Raw genomic sequence first — 22268 nt, 5'->3', positions numbered from 1 at the left:
CATGCAAGAGTTTTCTCAAAGTTGGTTTGACAGATATTATATTTTTACAGTTCCAAGAGAAATCTAAAGCTTAGTTGATGTCATTGCTGCGATATCAAATAACTTATTAAATGGTCCACCATTTTTGTTTCAAATCGAGTCAAACGTATAATTTTAAACAAGTATGACAGTGAAATATGTTAAATGTTATCATTGTCATAACGTCGGCAAAAATCGAAAATCTCGTAACTTCATTTCAAGGTAATTAAGAAATTTGCTACTTTAGCCAACAATTGCCAAAGTTGAAACCTCTTAATTCCTTCTTAAGCATGAGTTAGCGACTTTAGTCGAACTTATACAACAAGAATAAAAATGAACCACTAACAATGACGGATCATTTATATTGGTTACACAGCGATGATCACGTATATTTTACACGACATTGATTTAGATCAAGACTGCACAACAGAGAATGATGAAAACATACTAAATAATATGGCTAATGTGTGTTTAACTAATCATAACATAAAAACAAATATAAGTGGTGAAATAAATGCAAGGAATTGAAGAGCACTTAAACCTAATTGACGAGATCAATTTTAGAACCTATAGCCCAAAATTTTGCGACATGGTTACATTCAATAGCGTTTATCAAGCAGTGAAATAAAAGAACATACCTGTGAAACTAATGACAAAAAAAATCAAACACTAAAGTAAAATAAAACATAAAACTAAATATTTAAAATCATTTTATATTATAATTACTATTTAAACAACAGAAATTGAAATTGGACAAAACACTGTTGAAACTGAACAATAAGTCAAAGAAAGGTACAAAAACTCTACAACGTTCTTCAGCAGACAAATAAAAACAGAACTATGACGTCGATAACGCAATTGAAAATCCCCAGTCGTTTAAATTCAATTATCCTTACCGTCGTCGTTTTCTCTATCGACTTTGAGCGACTTTATCCGTTGCTTGGCGTCTTCGATCGACTCCTGAGAGGATTTCTCTTTCACTATCAGCTCGTTGCTGGACGATTTGTCGTCTATTATTGGGATAAGGGAATAAACAATGAGAAAATTATATATAAAAAAAAAACAAAAGTGCACGGTGAAAAAAATTAAAAACACACCACAACTAAACAGTCAAAGAAAGATAAATAAAAACGGAAAGCAACATTCGGTGAAATGATCGCCTAAAACCATATTTGTCTCATTTCGCATTGGTGTTAATGATACACTTATTAACGATCTGTTCTACTACTTTCTGGAAAAACTACCTAATTAAATTATTATTTGTTCACATTTTTGAAGAATTTAACCTTTGTACCAATGCGTAGGTTTCTACCAAAGGTTTGAAATCGTTATAGAAAAAATCGTTTTTTAGCAGTCTAAAAGTAAATGACAACAACGCTACTAGCTGCAAATTCAACTCAAAAAATTTGACAGACTTTGTTTCGTTGGATCGTTTTCCTCCGGCCAATTGTAAAACAGATTTTGGTGGTACAAGCATATAAAATGAACTTGTCTACCTTTTTTCCGTACAAACGCAAATATTCTGATTTTCAGGTACCTATAGAAGTTTTTTTCTGTCACAATGGAAGTGCAATTTGTTCAGTAAAGTAATCATCGACCTGAAACGTTGAAAAAGTATAGGTAATATATGAAATAAAATGCGTTTGTACGGGCCAGCTCATGAATGTTCAGTCAGCATGCACAACACGTGGTGGCTACGTACCCTGGGAGTCGTCGGCGCTGGCCTGACGAGAGCCGGCGGCCACCGCGTCCGCCTCGTTGGCCTGGCAGATCAGGGACAGGCGGTAGAAGTAGTTCCGCCAGAAGTTCTCCTCCGTGATGCTGGAACGTAACGGGTTACTCAGTTACTTCTCCGGGATGGTTGCGTTTTTATCTCATGACACTCTCGCATCTACATACTTGTTATAATATGACGGTCACGTTGACACAAAATAAAAGAGCGGACATCTAGACCTACTCTAGACATCCGGAAGTCCGTTGTACACATTTTCCGAGATAGGAAGTAGAGCTACTGTAACCATTCCAGCCTCTCCATCAAACCAAGCAATGCTTTGCTTATCGCTTGTGTAATAGCTCTGCCTTGCCCAACACTGGGCCTTAAATGAATATAATCTGGGTCATATTACTCACATTTCAAAGGTTCTTACGTAAAACCAACAAACTACACGCATATTACCTTGGATACAGCTGTGTAAAAATGAATAGTAAAAAGCGTATCCAAACTTTATGGTTGCGGCATTGAAAGATTTATGTTATCATATTTTATCCCCAGCCTATTTGTATCTGCCGCTCAATAAACTGACTTTCTTATACGACTCGCCCTACTTTCAAATGAAATATACGACAATCCTACGAGAGTTTCACTTAGGATTGGTCGTACGTTGTACATGTTTTGTAATGCAGGTCAACCGCTTAGCTCAGATTTATGAAAAACTAATTGACTATGGTGTCGTTGAAGAAATACAGTCAATATTCCACGTTAAGCTAATTTTACGGTTAAACTTTGTCACTCGCGCACATGATCGACAGTAGTGGAAGAAGAGGGAAGAGGCTTACATCCAAGATTAGATCACCATAAGACCACCATGATATGAGTTACTCTACGATAAGTGTGACAGCACTTACACTTTAGGCACTAGGTCGAAGCGCATCTTCTCTAGGTTGGAGTCCTCGGCCATGATGGCGGTGGCCACGGGGTACATCTTGTCGTAGTCGAACTCGAACTCCACGCCGGCGGGCGGCGCGCGCACGAAGTTCCTCCGGTCCTGGAACATTTGACGTATGGATTTATAATTATACGAAACGATAAACATCTCAATTCACTTTAGAGGCATTTTGTGAATATTCCGTCCGTCGACACCTTTGATTTCCGTATTATATCTAATTTTCCAGGTATTTTTTACAGCAGACAGCTTTTTAGAGCGCGGAGCTTTCCTGACTTTAATTAAAACGCGTCCTGTTAAATTAAAATTAGGAACCAGAAATGTCACTGTTGCCAGCTGACAGATCATATCCATAACCGTTTCATTATAAGAAATTGAAAACTGAATCTTCAAGTTGCTTTAGTAGGGCTACCATCCGCTAATCGCGCTGTGCCGGTATATGACAGCCAGAGGCACTCCTGCAGCCCGTCGCTTCTCGCTGAATGTGTACTTACAGTGGACAACGAGAGGCATTCCTCCTTGAGCGCGGCCTCGTTGGGCGCTCCGACCCACGGCGCGACGGCCGCGGCGCCGGCGCCCGCCTGCCCCTTGATGAACGCGTCTTGCTCCTTGTTGAACTCGCCCAAGATGCTCTGAGGACAAAGAGAATAGCAGATAAGAGAATAGAAATGTTAATCGTAACATAAATTAAGTTAGCAGTCAGGAAATACTTCAGAGAGATATTTTGCAAGTTCGGCTAATAACCGGATATTATGGAAACCCGGACTTTACTTACAGGCAGGAAGTTAAAAATGGTACAGTTATAGGAATTGAGATCAAAGTTCCTCATAAAGAAAATCGAGTTAAAAACTGTAATGGAGTTGGAGTCCCATCACCTTTTATAAATACCCGGTTCAGAGAGCTAGAATTTAAATTGCAAACGACTAACAGCTAATTAGGTAAGACTTGGATACTCTTCAAAACTTAAAATACCACGGTGTATATTTCTCAGAAGTAAATTCAATATTAATCCTCCCCCAGCCTACGCTGTAAAGCCGCAAAGGAAAATAACAATTTTCTCAGCTATCTCAATTTAATCATAATCAAGTAGGTAATTAGAACACTCCTCAACCCTTGTCATGTAATTACCGTGTCTGTCGTGTCGGCTCCGATTGATACCTAGCACTGTGTAATTGGCAACGTCTCAATAATTTAAACGTTATTAAGCCCTTGTCTATCGGTGTTGGTAGACTGTATTTGGATTAGAAATGATAGGAACGGGAAAGTTTGGAATAACACGTTAACATTGAATACATAGTATGACACAAATCATAGATGACAAAGTAAATATATTTACTTGAAAAGAAGATGGTAACATTAGAACCGTTGATGTTTAAAAGGAAAGTGTTTACAATGGAAAAGTTGTTATAAAAAAGCGAGGAATTTCACACGAAATCTCACAATAAAAGATATAATAACACACCTTACTCCCAGGACGATACTTTATAATCATTAATAATTCTATTCAGAAAAAAAAGTCTTCGCATTTTCTTTCACGGTTTAATATTCAAGAAGGTTTGCATTAAGCAATTTATGATAATAGTCAGGGTGTGATTAACAATATTTTTTGAGATAGCTAATCTTCCATTTGGGCTTCATTTTTCTAATTCCGAGACATTGTTTGAATAATTCAGGAGTTTACGCGAACGAGTAACGATTTATCGTCAGGGGGTAAATTGAAAGGGAAAACTGAATAAAGCTGTGGAACGGGGGTGACATTGTCAAGGTCTCATCGATCAGATAAGTAAGGCACGTTTGGAGCTTGATTTGTCACATTTTTGTGCTATTGTTGACCTGCTAAACGAGAAAGATTTGATACTTGATAATAGTAAGGAAACTGCGGTACTGTTGAGTGGTGTTGTAACGTACCAAATGATGATCTGGTAAAGCTTGCATATGTCGCAGTCGGATCGTATAATCCGCCGTATTACATTACGGCTAGCCGTTTTCAAAAACAGGGGCGTTTTGAAATGCGGCGGTTTAACGATTAGCCGTATTGAATGCGGCTGAATAAGAATCCGCCGGAATGTATTCGGCGCCATACGTTCTTCAACACGGCTAGCCGTAATGTAATACAGCGAGTCATTAGCCGCCGCTTTGACAGTTTTTAGTTCCCATTTTTAACACTCGTGGCGCTGCCTGACAAACGCTGGGGTGTCCATCAAATCTGGAGTTTGTCGGACTGTTTCTTTTCAAAAAAAAAATTTCCTTCGCAACTTAACTAGACGGAGCCCCGCTTCGCGGGGCTCCTATTTCTGAGCGGTTTGCCCTTCGGGCATCTGAAGCTACCTAACGAACCTAACCTACCTACCTATTGATTAAGTGAGACGTCCGTGAAAAAATTACACTTTGGGGAAAAAAGCGTAGGTAGGTAATTAGGTTAGGTTCGTTAGGTAACTTCAGATGCCCGAAGGGCAAACCGCCCAGAAATAGGAGCCCCGCTTGCGGGGCTCCGTCTATTTAAGTTGTGAAGGAAATGTTTTGGAAAAGAAACACATGTAGTGCGGTGGGACCATGGTAGAAATAAATTAAATTGCAAACATTGTCAAACTCCGGTTACGAAGGCGACCGAAAGAACTGGTCACTCTACAATGTACGATGCGGCTAAACGTGGGCCGCCTTATTGAAGAACGTATCGCAATGACAATCCGGCTAATCGTCGAACCGCCGCATTTCAAAACGCCCCTGTTTTTGAAAACGGCTAGCCGTAATGTAATACGGCGGATTATACGATCTGACTACGACACATACATTGTGTTGAGATTCTTACGATCTGAGAATATCCAGCTGTATGGACCTTTGGCTGCTATTAAAACGGACACAACTAATTAAGATCTAATAAAGATTAAGAGAATAGAAATACAGGAATTAGTCATCGAAGATGTGTCACAGACAAGATAAATTATAAAAACAGTACTCAACAAACTAAAAGTGGAGCAACAAATATTAACACAATGTTACCTATATCAATACCATAAAGACATATCATATTTTCTTCACGCTTCGCTATTATTGCAGACTATAAAAGTAAATCAAAAGCAATCAGAAGTTATTCAATTTGCCAAACCGGGTCACCGATTTCGGGCAGAGGCGGTCCTTTTCATTAAATTATCCATTGGTATTAATTACACTAGTTTGTTCAGGGCAGGCTTTTGTGCGGTGAATCATAAATGTGTTTGGCTAAATGTCCGTGTCACGACAGGGAAGTTGATGTGGTTCGGAGATAACTTAGTTTTGACGTCACTTAATTTGTACGATTTGTGTTTGTTCTTAGTTTCACTAGGTACCCACTTTGGGCAGTGTACGCCCAGTTGCAAAAGTACATACCCAGATTATAAATGAATTTCATTTCGTTTATAGAGTCTGTGCGGAAAGAGAAGAGTCGTGGAATGTATGGGGCCCAATACATTCCACGACTCTTCTCTTTCCGAACAAACTCTAGTACAATGGCCTGCATTCTCGTTGATTGTCATTTTAGAAAAGTGAGACTAAATATGAAAAAGATAAAAGAAAGTAACTCACTCTGTCCCTCCACACTCATCTTCCTCGCTTTATCCCGGCTTTTTGGCCACGGCTTATGGGAGCCTGGGGTCCGCTTGGCAACTACTCACACTCACTCACTCTGTCACTCCGATTGAATATTGCATAACCAATTAACCATTAACAATCCCGTCCGGTCTTGGTTATTATTAAGTTGTCAACGTCTTAGATCATTAGCCTGCCGGCAGAATTAGAAATCACAGTAATAGAATGTCCCCAATTTCTGAACGTCGGCGTTAAATCTAATATTAGCGGGTTGATTTGCATAAGTATTCCATATTCATGGCTTGCCTTTCATTACTTGATTACCAGCACTGACCTAGTTCAGCGCTCTGTAGGCGCCACGCTGTTGTAGGACGTTTATGAAATGGATACAATGGTATTTTTTTGCAATGCATGGCATTTTTTTATAAAGAACAAACTTGTACGTGGAATTGTTTCTAATTATTTTGGGACCTTTATTAATTCATTTATAACTTTTTTATCAAGGTTTCTTGTAGTTTTAGGCTAATAAGAACTAATTTTTCTCCAAAAATCCTAAGTATCCTAATCCACTGCCTCAGTTTGAAATCAAATCAGGCAGTGAAACTCGGAGCTTTACCTTCGGCCCTATGGCTCTGCCCTCTGAGCATACACGGGGCACAAACATTTACTTGGCAATCAAATCAGGTCGAAAGCTGATGAATTGAGGCTAAGCGACAGGCTTTCATGAAACCTAGCAATGTAAAAGCAATGAAATGTTCGAAAAACGCCTGACGCGAGTAAAACAGCCAATCAAATCATTTTTTGCGCCCTTTGATAGGTAAGTTAATGATGATGATGGTAGGGACGTTAAAGTGAGGATCTTTATATGAAGATGTCTTAAACCGCAAAGAGACTGAACAATATCACCCGAGGCACGTGGCAAATACACTCACTCCTCAATTTAAGTCCTCACACCTCACTGGACCAAAGGCCCCTAAAGCTGAGGACCCGTAGCCCGTTCTACCGCAGTTACGCCACTAACTGTACCTAACGAAATCCATCAATCCGTGTTAGACATACGAGTAAATGGGAGCTCTACTAGTGATCACAAATATACATTATACAATCCCCTAAACGCATAGTTCCCGGCCGTGATTAATTTCCATTCCATTCAAAATGCCAGAACACTATCCCGAATTGCGATTTCAGTTCGAAAACAAGCGGTGAATGGTTTCAATGGCAGCCATTAATGAACAGGCTCATCGGGGTTAATAGTGTTAATACCTACGGTATCGGAATGTTCTGGATTACATCTGATAACCGCTGCTGATTGAACAACCCAAAATGGGAATCCTATTTTGAGCACAGCTTTACTTGTATCTATTTTAGTTTTTCTCCTGGATCCGTTGTCCAACAGTTGAATGGTATTTGATTCCGCTATTCAGTAGAATAAATGCAGTAAAAATCACTTCGTCCAATTAGTAAATTTTACGAAGTGATTTTTACTGCAAGTTCGACCATAGTGGACTGGTCTAACTTGCAGAAAAAAATCATTTCAGTTCTTAAGCCTGATAAAAGCTAAATGCCAATGCCCGTTTGCTGTTTTTTTGCCTCATAAAGCTACAGACAACTAGCTATAAAATTGATAAACATTGGTAACAATTATTTAATGTAGATACGAGCATCATTGATCTTTATGCCTACTAATATACTTTAGTTACATCGATAAACAGCTGCCAGAAGCCCGATCTTTTCTGAAGGTCTTTCTTCTAACTCCGTGTTTTGATACAAAAATATATAATTACAGTCGCCTTAAAAACTCTGCAGATATCCGCAAACCAAACAAGCTTTCCTCCCTCCATCCAATAATAGTATTTACCGGAAAATTGGCGATGGCCGGAAGCGGATTATCCGGGCTCGGCGGCGATCCGGATTGTTCCAGCGGAATGGAATGCAGATTTTATCTCGATTACGATTACGAGTTTCCGGCTTATAACAATGGTGGTTCAATTTTAATTAAAAGAAGAGCTAAACTGAATTCCGTATATCATAACAGGAACCGGTAATGATTTTGAGATGATAATATTGATAATATTGATCATGCATTGCATGAACTACTTCCATACCTAATACCCAGTGTAATGGAACACGACTACCTACCTACCAAATTAGTAATAAATTATATTTGCGAATCAATTATATCCCAAGAGAAATTTGCTACGTAAACACTTAAGATCTATAAAAGATTGTCTTCGCCCCAAGAATAGTTACGATCGTTATAAATTCACTTCTAATGCAATACTAGGTATTTTCGTAAATCAACTCTTTTCGGAATCCTTAGCCACAATGATTGGAAATCAATCTGAATTTTTAAGGCAATAAAGTCTCAAGACAAAGTCTTTTAGAAAACCTCCACCCACGTTAATCAGGTTGACGGGTGATATATCGAATGGGGCGGGGGTCAGAGCGTGGCCGGGTCTCGATGTGTCTCCGGTTGTCCTGGTGTCCCTAATCCGACGCATGGAGGGCCAGTGGATGGTTTGGGGCTTGTCTCGGTAATACAATAAGGAGGGGCCACTTACGTCGAAAGTTGTGGAAGTATTCGTCCTTATGACAATTTAAGGGTTGTTTGCTATTTTATCAAAGAACGTGACTGTAGAATACTTTCTGGCTGCACAGTAGATATTATTGCAGAATATAGGTACCTGCCGGCAAAGAGTGTTGACCAGACTATCTAGAAATATGTTTTATGTTTACATTTACAAAGTGCATTAACATTTTCACTATTAGAACTTATAAATTGATAAGGGGCGACGATAAATTGGTTTAGACATGTAAACTTCTATGAGTTCTTCGAAAGTATCAGAACTATGTACGGAATGTCAGTTGATACTATTTTTCGGTGTAGAAAAAGCTCACAACCTTCCCTGTCACGATTTTCAAAGGTGTGCGTGAAGTCCCTTTCATGCACGAGCTGTTTTAGAAACGGGACGTATATAAACTAAATTATTTTTATAATTTTTCTATATACAAGCGTCCAAGCAAATAGATCATGTGTCAATTTTCTTAAGCTTTCAAATTAGAGCTTCCTTTAAACCAAATTCATCAAAACAAATACATTGCGAGCGCATTTCCATCAAGTATATTGGGGTAGATAAATCCCGGCGTCCAAGCTTGATAATGGGGGTTTACGGTGCCTCGTTAGGGGACAAAGGTTCCGTGCGGGACAAAGGCGGCGCCCGGGAGAGGACACGGCTATCCTGCGTCATGAATAATCACGACACGATACGCCTTGTTGACATTTTAGAATCAAATCGGATCCTTTCAAAAGTATCATCACAAAAAGTGAAAATGACCTCTCTCTGTCTGACATCAATCTCGGAAATGCGGCCACAATCTCCCCGAACTAGACAAAGACAATTAGCTTTCGATACCCACTCGATAGTTGAGGACAATAGGTCCTAATGGATTCGAGTACACGAAGATAAATTAAACTTTAGTAATCGAATTTAGACTGTAACAAATATTAGGAACTAGGAACACTTAGTGTTTGAAAAGGGCGACTTAGGTTTTCCCGCACAGCGCGTATTTGTGCCGTTTTCCACCAAAAGGGTACTTGTTGTCGCCGTTGTCGGTTATAGCTATAATGTTGACAAATACAAAGCCTAGCATAACTTTATTAATACCTAACTAAAACATACCAAGCGCGTAACACGTTCTTATAACGTTTGGCATCGCCTGAAATCAGCTCACGTATCGCAGCATTCGCAGCTCCGTAATAAAAGTCGGCGGAATACAACGCAACGCCGTATTCTAGTTTCTAGACTGACTGACACCTATACGTAGGTATGCTTGTTTCGAACCGATTCGTCAAACCGGAGATATAATCCAGTATCGGTGTTCGGAGTTTAGATGTATCATGGCTTTTTTTGTGCTAATGAGGTGCTGCGAGTAAAATAATATAAAATAATATAAGGCATGTCACTAGAACTTATTGGTGCGATCGAGATGCAAGTACCTATAGTCTGTCCGCTTTTATAAGATAAAGTACGCCATAGTAAATCTATGGCGAAATTGATCTTAGGAAACGAACAGGCTATACCTAATGTCAAAATCGTATCATAACAATATCAGAACTAACTTGGCATAGTTAATACTCCTTAATGAATCGTCGAACGCAGATAGAGAGTTCATAGATGATGATAGTGCAACGAGGCATTTTCTACAAACAAACGTATCATAGAACGGAAGTACCTGTAAATAAGTTTTTGGCAAAAATTTCATTTTTGGTACATGCTTTTATCGCTGACTGTACTTTTCTTACGACAGCCAACTAATACTAATCGAGACAATTCTAAAAACTCCTAACACAATTACACTCACAACACATAAGTTGCGTTGTTTCATCACAGAGTTCCTATGGCCACCTCCTGTCTCCATCATCAGATCAGCTCGATGGTACATTGTCATCCGATTTATACATGCATGCAAAATGTCAGCTCAATCGGAAACCGGGAAGTGGATCAAATTTAACTTGCAAGATTTGATTACAGAACGACAGACAACGGGACAGGTGAAACTAAATAAAAGCTTGTAAAAATAAGAGTAAAGAAAGTGCCATCATTTGCTGTATCTAGTTCTGAACTGTGGCGACCTTCTTGAAGCATGTGGTCTTCCAGCTGGCTATGTTTAATAAGAGCCATTTAGCGCCACCAATGGAACACATAGACGAAACCATGTGAAACCCGCTCACGTATCGACTAGAAATAAAACTTGATGGAACAGCTCCACGTAACGGCAGGCCTTTGAGGCAAAGGGAATGAGTTAGTTACGAACGACACCTCATATACGTAAGCCAAACCTTTTACAGCAGCCTTTTATAAATTGAAGAATTATATGTGACATATCCACATTATAAACAGAGACTTACATTAATAAAACTTTGCACTTTCTTTTGCGACAATCGCGTAAAAGTGACAGCGAATAAGATAAGCAAGTACCTACTCAAAACTTGTTTAAAAAAATTACAATTTTAGACAACATTCGGAAACTCACTACACAAATGTAACCACATTTAGTTACAATTGGGTAGGTAAAGTTTTTTGAAGATAGGCAAATTATATTTTTTTCCGATCGTATTTATTATAGCGATCACGGAAATGCAGCTCTTTTATTTTTATTTCATTTTATTGATTAAATATAATTTTTTAAATGATCGATATGACGTTTGTGAGATGGAATGGCAGATACGAGTAATTCCTTTGCACGTAGTAAATGGGACGGGATAGAAAAAAAAACGATGTCAACTGTCAGTGTCACTTAGCTCTCATTCCCGAAAAATAACGGACAAGCCTCATGTTACCTTGCGAATTGCTATTAATGTTATCATTGAGATTTTCGGCGACCTCAGCACGACCCACGGACTTCTGATTCCCCACGACATCTGCGCGTATTTGGACAAAGATTGAATTTACTTTCGATAACTTGGCACTGCATAATTATTGGACAACGTTTTCTTCCCCACCCCTACACGACGGCCCCTACGCTGACCCTTGGACAGAGTTTTGCAAGAAAAATAAGCGAGTTCATACGAGATTGCGAGCAGATTCTACAAATTTGAAATTATTATCATAACAGTGATAAGCACAATGCCGTTGAATTAGAGGAGCAATGGCCGTACAGGAGTACGTATCCGTGAAATACATAGGTACATAAAACTTTCTTCACTTGTGTTTTGATTTTTATTAGTGATGTACCGACTATTGATTTGGCCGACTAGCCGACTAGCCGACTAATCGGCGCTCGAATGGCCGATTAGTCGGCCGACTAGTCGGCTAGTCGGCCAGATCATTAGTTTCGTATAAGTTCAGGTGAAAAACAATAGTTTTGCTCTTTTGGTTGCGCTATTTATATAAGCTTGGCTAAAAGGTGTTCTCTACAGGTTCAAAGACCTATCACAAGAATCCTCGTACAATTTCTGTCATTCTTTTATTTTGCGATCCTGAGCAGACCGTCGGTAGGTACAACTTGTAGGAGGTATTTCCAAGGCTCTAAGTATTTCTCATACGTAGTTGGCAGTTAAGAACCTATCCCATGTGGTCAGCGTCTTTACGAGCAACGTGCCCTGTTTATAAGTCTCTAAATTTTGCAATAACATTAATAGTTCCCCATGGCTCCACCATTAAATAAAAACAAAAACTGAATTATAATAAAATCCTTTAAGTATAGAACTTGGCCATGAAATTACACGAGAATCAGTTGAAATCGACCTGTAGAGGAAAACAGCAGCCCACCACCATACGAATTGATGAATTTTTCGACTTCTTCAAATATGACTAGATACGTCAGTAATTAGATTAAGTATGACATTGTAATTATAAGAAGGGACATGTATAATATTAGATTTATTAGCATTATTAATAGATGTAGCATAGCTGGGGTTTGTGTTTTTGCATGCCAGTTGCTGGTGAAGTATGCATGTGCTTCTTAATGGCTAATCCATCATTTGTACCATATTTTATGCAAAATAAAGATTTGTTTTGATTTGATAACGATCAAACGGTCAATTATATGAACAAAAGTTTTTACATCCTGAATAGGTATTTTGGTAAAATAGACATAAAACATATTATGGTAAATATTGACTGCTGGTTTCTTTTTTCTGTTTTTCTTTCACTAATAAAGTGCCGACTAATCGGCCATTTTTGCCGACTAGTCGCCGACTAATCGCCGACTACAAATGTGGCCGGATAGTCGGCTTTCCCGACTAGTCGGCGACTAGTCGGTACATCCCTAATTTTTATTATTAAATTGCCATGAGCTGTTAAATTCGTAAACAAGAAATCGTTCTAATTTTTTCTAACAATTTCAACCATCTGTTAGTTTTGTGTGGTTATCCTCATTTTATGAATGTTGTTCTTATTTTCAGGTGGATGTAAACATTCATTGGCGGTATTATACTGATGGCTAATTAGAACCATTGAGCCATGACATACTTCCTTGCAGTGTTATTCGGCTAAGCCTCGAGCATCCTGTGAATCTGAAGGATATAATTATTTCCATAAAAAAGAGCAATCGAATTAGGACCAAGATATCCCGAGAATCTAAAGATATTTTATAAAAAATGCAATAAAATGAAAATGGGAGACTCTCTTATTTTAACAATGTTACAAGATCATGACAATGTTATGGTCTATACTTATTAAAATTTTAAAACCAACATGTCTTTATCTTTGACTTGAAAATGTAGAAATGATTTGGGTTAAGTTTTATGAAATGCAACTTATGCTAAAAATCTATTATTATTATATGTCAAATTATCGTCAACTCGATGTTGCTTAAGGCGTATCCAGATTAGTCAATTTTACGCCAATCTGATTAAATTGCCCGATCGAATCGGGACGTACGGACGCAAACGCCAATTTGGCTCGCCGAATTCAACCGCCGATAATGACCAATAAAATGAGGTGCGGACACAAGAACACCAATTTGTGAGGCTAGTATTTTCGTTATGGGGCATTTTTTCAATTTAAATGGGTCTAATATCACCATAAATCTAAAATTGGAGATTGACGCCAATTTCATTTCTGATCAAATCGACCGATTTGATCAGTCCCGTCTGGATACCGCTTTAGCACCGCGAAAGGGCGCTGCGCGGTGCGCGCGGATTGACGCATGCGCGTACCGTATGCTTTGTATCTATGGTAATATAATTTTAAAAAATATGCAAATAAAAGGCGGCAAAGTTTATTCGTTGTGCGATACTCAATAAGTTACCGCTTGTTATTTTAATACTCGTAATAAACAAAATGAGTTCAAGTGACGAAAACGACCTGGAATAGACGGCATGCACCGCCTCATTTGAAAGCAGAAGCAAACTTAATAATGAATAACTAGCTTCCTGCTAAGTCCTGGGACAAATACAACAGGACTTACGACATGCTCATGCTGTGGAAGGACACAAGAAGGACAGCCAAAACGCAAGAAACACCTACTCTGAAAGTGGTTTTTAGGGTATTTCTGTGATCCAGTGAAAACTAAAAAGCCATCTACATTTAATATAAACTAAGAATATGCGTTGTTTTTTTAATTGTATTCGCGTCACTTTACCCCTATTAAATACGCTTTACTAAATTGAATTTGTTTTATTTCCTCACATAATTTGAGAATAGTGCTTACTATGTATACCTCAATGGAAGCAAAAATGTAGCATTTTTGCGAGTTGATACACTTGCTACTTGTGTATAGTGGCAAATGTATTAAACCCGCAATCAACACTAATCAATATGTAAACAGGCCCCAACGTGAAGCACATTTACCCTACAGACATACTTATCCATATTGACCATATTTGAACCTCTCAACTCTCTTCAAGGGCACGCCACACAGCGTGATTCTATATACTGTTGTAATGTTAATGCTTAAGGATAATAATTTGTGGATTTTAAAATAAAACGAAACGAAATTTACTGGATTTATATTATATTATTTTGGATTTATATTATAAGTTTTCTAAAGTACAGTCGCCATCAGATATATTGGTGCAGCTAGGATGCTCATAAATATCTGAACACGCCTCTATTATCAGGGCGTGCGTGTTCAGATATTGTGAACACCTTGCCGAGCCCATATACAGTATGTAAATTAACGAAAAACATTTACTCAAGCCCCTTAATGAATGGGTCACACTAAGCAACTTATGCTATGGTACCAACCCCGAAATCGCGAAAAAAAAATTGACTCTCCCATAGAAAATTTCAATGCTAGACCAACAAACTGTATGAAACAACCAAATATTTTTTTCGCGAATTCAGGGTCGGTACCATAGTAAAAGTTGCTCAGTGTGACCTACACATTAACGGGTTTGAGTAAATGTTTTTCGTTAGTTTACATACTGTATAATAGCCAATAACGACCTAGTTATAAGACTATTACAATCTTAATCATTATGTATGTATAATACAACAATCACGTTTATATAGTCCTCACAAACGTATAAGTTACCATTTTGGCCAATATATCTTCAAAGCTTGGCACCGAATCGCTGTTAAAGACTTTGGTGTGCTCAAATACGCTGAATTTGGAAAGTAACGTCTGTACTTCCTACAAGACGGTACGACGCACTTTGAGTTCATCTCTGTAATATTCTATTTCCATTCAAACGTTTCCGGGATCGTCTCCATCTATTGTGATGATACTGAGATCCAAAATGACTCGTGTAGCAGTCCAAGAGTCGTGGTGGAGGCGTTAATGAAAATGTTCTCCAAGAAGCAGTGCCAAGTAGTCGAAAGCAATCGTTATCATTATCAAAATATCCGTGTTGATCGTGCTAGGGACGTTAAAAATACTTATTCTAGAAATCACACCGACATCCAATTACAAGAAAACACAAATGTTTCGTCCGACCATTATTTTCCAATTATTTGCAAGTTATTTTCCAAGAATGACACTGACAGTTGACATCGATTTTTTTTCTATCTCGTCCCATTTACTACGCGCCAAGGAATTAATTACTCGAATCTGCCATTTCACCTCACAAACGTCATATCGATCATTTAAAAAATTATATTTAATCAATAAAATGATATAAAAATAAAAGAGCTGCATTTCCGTGATCGCTATAATGAATACTATCGGGAAAAAATATAATTTGCCTATCTTCAAAAAACTTTACCTACCCAATTGTTTTTGTGAGACTCCATTTTAATTAGTTATTGATAAAATTGTTAGTGTTTCAATGCTGGGCAATGGCCTCCTATATCCCCTCAAGGCTTCATATCCTCCCGATTTAGGCCAATTTCTGATCAGCCGTTGATCAGAGATCCACGCTGTTACGTATGTTTAAATATTTATCCATATTTAAGTAACCTGTATAGGTGCGTAATATACCAAAACTAATGTAAATTCTATATCAAATCAAGATCCTATAAATACTACAACAATCGTAACTCATATTACGATTTCAAGAAATGTTGACGTAACTATAGGAAAAGCATGTAATTCAGCGTTGAAGTTACAGATCAAAACATGACTAATTAAAACCTTGAACGATTCAATATAACTGCGGTTATTCTTATTAGTGACACGTGTAGGTACGTATATAATAAATCTATTGTATTAAATTGTAGCTCCATACATACAAAAGCACTATTTTACAACACCAGCGGTAAGTTTCAGACATTTTGCATATCGTTTGGAAAGTTAGCATTGCGGGCGCAAAACTAACAATAACAACATGCACTGCACGGACGGTATTGCAATATAGTGCCGTTATGTATTCTCGTCTCGATAAAAATAAACAAAGTTAGGATTTGTGTTTCTCCAATTGAAGATACTATATTATATATAACGCCGATGCATCAATAGGTAAATAAACTACACATTAATACCTACTTAAAGATACTTATGGGCATTATGGTATAATAGATAGATTACCTAGCATAAATCTGTGAGGGTTTTCAATAGAATAATTTTACGGTTTAGACTCACTTTTCAATAGATTATTCCAGATAAAAGGGTATCCAAAAAACATGTTTTTCAAAATTATACTGTTCGGAGAATATCACTCACACTAAAATGACACACCTTATTATATATTTATTATCGCACGTTCGATTTCTTTTCACTCGGGTGTCCTTTTCAAGGTGGTGTCCAAAACCTTATTATCAAGGTCGCGTTACCGTGAGCCATAGATTTGAACATAGATTTTGAATTTAATGTCGAGATTCATAACTATTAGGGTAATTGTGTCTGTTTGCCGTCCAGTGCCTGTTTCCGTCCACTTGGCGGAGTTGCTACAAAGAATTGCGGAAAATTTGAATAGAAACAAGCCTTCTCACACATGTTTGGATTTGTTGCAATCCATAATGTCTAAGCAATATTTTTACCAAAATAAAAGTGTTATTTGACAAATAGCGGCTTAAATAAAAATTATGTAAGTGGCGGCATTGCACCCAAAGCCTGAAAACGTCATTTTGCAAGAAAAAGAAAGTGTTGGCGGCAAATGTTCACGGTAAGTTTATTAATTAATTTAGCTAGTTTAAGTTACGTTATTGGCCCATACTGCAACTTAAATGTATAATAAACGCAATTTTAAGTGTTTTTTATAGTTTTTTCATAATAATCTTTGATAAATTTAGTGGACGAATACTGACATACTAATTTTGAAAAATATTTAGTTTCCGACCACACGGACGGTAACTGGAACAGCTAGGTGAGTATTTGTTATGGTCGTTTTACTTCAAAAGACTTATAAACTACTATATATTTTCTCTTAAAATGATGTTTCTTGCTTATAAGATTATACATTTTAGTTTTCGTCCACGATTTTGTCACTGTTGCTTGATTAAAATCATATTTAAAATACGTGGTCGAAAACTAAAAATAGCTTTAAATATTGTTTCAGTTTCCGTCCATGTACTATGAGTGGTGTAGACGAGATTTATTATTACATGATTACAGAGGGCGAAAATAGCAATTCGTGGATGAGTTTCGATTTTGTTCGACGAAATGAAAGAATTGAACTGAGTCCGACAATGAGACGATTCCACGAATTGCTATTCCCACCGGAGCATAGTGCTTTGCTCCAAATATGCGAGGAAATAAGTTTAAATAGGCAATTAATTATTTAAGCATCAAGCATTACTCGAATCTTAATATAAAAAATGACAAATACCTACGATTTTCCCTCCTTAATATTAAAAAAAAAATAAAGCAATTTTAAGAACGCGTATCCAGACTAGTCAATTTTTTGCCAATCTGATTAAATTGCCCGATCGAATCAGGACGTGCGGACGCAAACGACAATTTGGCTCGCCGAATTCAACCGCCGATAATGCCCGATATTACCGATAAAATGAGATGCAAGAATACTATATAATTTGTGACGCCAGTATTTTCGTTCTGGGGTATTTTTTCAATTTAGAGGGCTCTAATATTACCATAAATCTAAAATTGGTGATTAAATTGGAGATTGACGCCAATTTCATTCCTGATCAAATAGGTCGATTTTATCATCCCGTCTGGATACCGCTTGTTTCGCAAACCAGTTAACCTTAAGCCCGCTCCACACTCGTGCGCGAATCGCGGCGCGAAGCCGCGAACGCAAGCGTGGAGTCGAGATCACAGATCTGCGAAATCGACTCCACACTCGCATTCGTGGCTCCGCACCGCAACTCGCGCACGAGTGTGGAGCGGGCTTTAAAATAATTGAAATGTCTATGATTATTAAGCAGTATTTACACGATGTTACAAAATAGTCCTGCAAGAACGAGACATATAATTGTCTCCCTACCTCGCTCTATATCCTACAGCATGAACTGATAGCTGTACCAGGCCGTGTGGATGCTGGTTTAATAAGTATCTGTTTTTCGCTCTCACTTAAGCCCCGCATTCACACTCCTACCTTGTAGGCCGCCTCGTAGTCCGCCTCGTTGGGTAGGATTGTGTATGGGGGTTGCAGACTACGAGCCGTCCTACCGTTTAGCCGTTTGTAGGACGGTAGGAGTGTGAATGTGTGGCTTTATAAAACTGCGTCCTTAAAAGCCATCTCTTTCTCGCTCTCACTCATGGGTGCGGTTGTCTGTTACACGGCTTTAATGGACATACATACGGCGGATCACCTTACACACGATCGAACATGCGCCGGACCGCAAAGTCGCGGTCCGGGCGTCTGTAAGGCCAAGCGCGTACCACGAGTTTAATTTTTGCGACACGATTTTAAGCCCCCTACAGACTATGCGCGTGAATCGCGGGCGAAGCCGCGAACGCGAGTGTGGAGTCGATTTCGCTGTCTGCGAACATCGACGCCACACTCGCGTTCGCGGCTTCGCGCCGCGATTCGCGCACGAATGTGGAGGGGGCTTTAGAATCACGCTGTAATTTATCGCAGAAAATTCACTGCGCGCACTGCGATGAAAAGTCGACGATTTGTTCATTCTCGACATGGATTTCGTACCAGTCGCTTGTCGTGAAACAATATGCAATCGCTGTATGACTTTGAGTATTTATACCACAAAGGTGATCTCCTTCTATTTCTATAATTAAACGGTCAACATCTAGCGTCTCATCTTGTGACTCCATTGGAGAAGCAGGTTCCGATATGTTGACTCTTGGAGAGCGAAATGCGGACTGAGGTCCGGGTGCGATTTTATTATCGCAGTGCGCGCGGGGCCATACAACTCCGTATGCTGCAATTCACTTTGTGACAATCGCGTCGCGAGCAGTCGCGGAAAAATGTGACAAATCACAATTTTAAAATCGCTGCGATTTTTTTGTCGCATATGCGCGCACTGCCGTTTATATGACATACGTTACATTTCTGCGACTAAATTATCGCGCGACAAAAAGTCGTGGTGCGCGCTTGGCCTAATATTTTACATATTATTTATCATAGATTCTTTATAAGGCACCATCATACACGACACGAGCTGTTTTTCTAAAGAATTTCAGTGCCTAAATCTCTATGGGCAATTAATTAATTCAGAATGAACTCCCTCACGACTATGACCATACATAGAGATCTTTTCCTACAAAAAAATAAATTATTGAATGACCATGTATATTCAGACTCTGAATTTCTCAAATAATAATACAGTGAAACCTGGATAAGTGAAATCTCAAGGGACGAGCAAATTTGTCTCACTTAAAGAGGTTTTCCACTTACACAGGCTCCCAGTTAGCCAGGTACAAATAAATTTATGTCTCATTTACAGAGGGTTCCATTAATAGAGGTGAGAATAGAGTATATTTCAGTTATAGAGGTGGTTAATAAGGTATTTAGTAATTATCTTTAAAAATAAATAAGGTAAAATAATCCTTGTCCCTAAATATTTTTTAAGTCTGTTGAAATATTTCTTTGAATTTATTTTGAATGATTCTCCAAAGGATAGATAGTTGAAAATTAAATTAAATTTGATACGGACTTCATTGCGTATTAGAAATTTAATAAATAATAAATGTTTTTTTTTTTTTCGTGTTACTTGTCAAAATTTCAGCTTTCGTTTCGATAGTTTTAACTACTTACATAAATTAACTAACTAAATCAAACTTGAAGTTGTTTAGACACAATTAGGCAAATGCGGAATTTATGGATAGACTAAGAGTTAGTAAGAATACGGAAATTGTTAATGAAGTCCAAGTAAGAGAGGTCATAGATTGACGTTATCTCAGATACAGAAGTCAATTCCCTATAAAATTCTAAAAAACAATTAGGAAAATGTAATCTTATAAATATAGTCTCAGTAAAAGAGGTAAAATACACTCTCTGTCTCAATTATAGAGGTCAATGTGACTATAAAATCACGACAACAAATAGAGGTTCGTTTTTTCTCAGTAACAGAGGTAATTCAGTGCTAAAGTGTCGGGACCGCACCATGAGTCCCAGCTATAGAGGTTTCTCACTTATCCAGGTCCCACTTAACCAGGTTTCACTGTATAATATAAATAATATTATCTAAAGTTGATAAATAGATTGTATTAGATTGTTAGTAATTTAAGAAAAACAAGTTAAATATCTGTTATTAATAAAATAAAAGTGGGTAGGTATTATAATTATAACTGGTGTTTATCTTAATAATGCATCTGCATTAGTTTTTCCTATACATAAATTAACACAAGAAAACAAATAACTATCATATATTTAAGTGGGTATTTCATGATAAATTTTATTGTCCAGCTACTCTGGCAGCTCCGATAAGTTGATGAAAACTAACGCAATGACCCTAGCTATATACAACAAAACTAAGCCAGTACTAGTAACGTACATAGCTTAAAAATAAATGAATCCTTATTATATTGATATTATATATTATAAATGCGAATGTAACACTGTTTGTCGGTCTACTGAGGAAGGAAATATATATAAATATTTATCACGAAAATAACCATTCTACACGGTCGAAGTCGCGGGCAGAAGCTAGTAACTAACTAAGAATTATCTATATAACATAAAAACAAAAAAATAAAGATAGGTATAATTGATTTTCAATGCAATAATGCACCCTACAGTACTTTTTCATACAGTGGACGAAAACTGACTCATATGTGGACGAAAAGTAGCTCACAGGCGGACGGAAACTGAATTAACCCTACTTTTTCAAAATATATTTTTTATAAAATAAACCGTAAATATTATTTAAGGTCACGTAATATTAACCTAAAATAGACAATATGAGCAATACAAACAAATATAGCACATTTAAGTAAGACTACTTAAATATTTTTTTTTTGCATTTCAAAGTAGGCATCTCCTATAATTGGACGGTATCTGACACAATTACCCTATTAAGCCTATCTCCATTTGATTTGGTTATGTTATGACATAGACTTTATTCGAATTTCGATTTTCGCCGTATTTTCGTGTCCCTCGACTCTTCGTTAATCAAGAAAAGATAATTAATCCAGACCGCCCAGCGCGCACGTAGCGAGTATATCGTAGATATATGTGTATATCAGACATTTTATATGTCGTATAACACGTTCGAGCTCGTTACCCGCTAATGGTGTTTTTATCGCGTCTCGCCCGTCCGGATCGTCAGGCGATTGTTATATCGCGCCAACCTAAAACAGCTTAACGTACGGGTGTTAAATGGCTTGTTAGACGAGTACAGTCAACAAAAGCGAAGCAGGCAAGGTGATCATAATTACCTAAACTACTAGAAATTGTAGATATCATCCCAAAGAAAAGGTGACAAGTAGCCTTCCCTAGATTTTGTCACTGACATATCACACCCAACTAGCAAAATAGTCGTATAAGAATTGATTTACTCAGCCTGTAATCGCATAACAGCCGAGTTACGGTTGTTGAAACACCAATATATCGTATAATAGCGGTTAACTCGACTATTTAGCAATTTTCGCTAATTAGTGCTATAATCATGTCGTATAAACGTTTATAGCACTATCTTTTAGCACTTTTATTCCACCTTTTAATAAATGCTGAATTAGCGCTACTAAATCACTTTTATTCAGCATAATTGTTCTATTAAAATCATGTAACAGCTATAGAATAGCTAATTGTCTGAATAAGGCGCTTTAATACAACTG

At 37.8% G+C, this 22268-nt stretch overlaps 1 protein-coding gene across 6 annotated transcripts in view; it reads right to left on the bottom strand.

Annotated features, from left to right (window-relative positions):
- The window catches only part of LOC134669398 (synapse-associated protein of 47 kDa), a 127547-nt gene that overhangs the window by 8742 nt on the left and 96537 nt on the right, over positions 1-22268 (bottom strand). For 4 of the 6 annotated variants that reach the window (XM_063526922.1, XM_063526928.1, XM_063526926.1 and 1 more), the window contains 4 exons: positions 3176-3313; positions 2644-2783; positions 1721-1839; positions 915-1028 (listed from right to left, as the gene is read on the bottom strand). In XM_063526922.1, the coding sequence (XP_063382992.1) occupies positions 915-1028; positions 1721-1839; positions 2644-2783; positions 3176-3313 (511 nt within the window). The remainder of the gene's footprint in view (positions 1-914; positions 1029-1720; positions 1840-2643; positions 2784-3175; positions 3314-22268) is intronic. The other 2 variants (XM_063526946.1, XM_063526957.1) reach the window with 1 other exon arrangement.

This window comes from Cydia fagiglandana, chromosome 1 (assembly GCF_963556715.1).
Source record: "Cydia fagiglandana chromosome 1, ilCydFagi1.1, whole genome shotgun sequence".
Lineage (NCBI taxonomy): Eukaryota > Metazoa > Arthropoda > Insecta > Lepidoptera > Tortricidae > Cydia > Cydia fagiglandana.
Note: the sequence above shows the minus strand (reverse complement) of the source record. Positions and strands in the feature narration are given on the sequence as shown.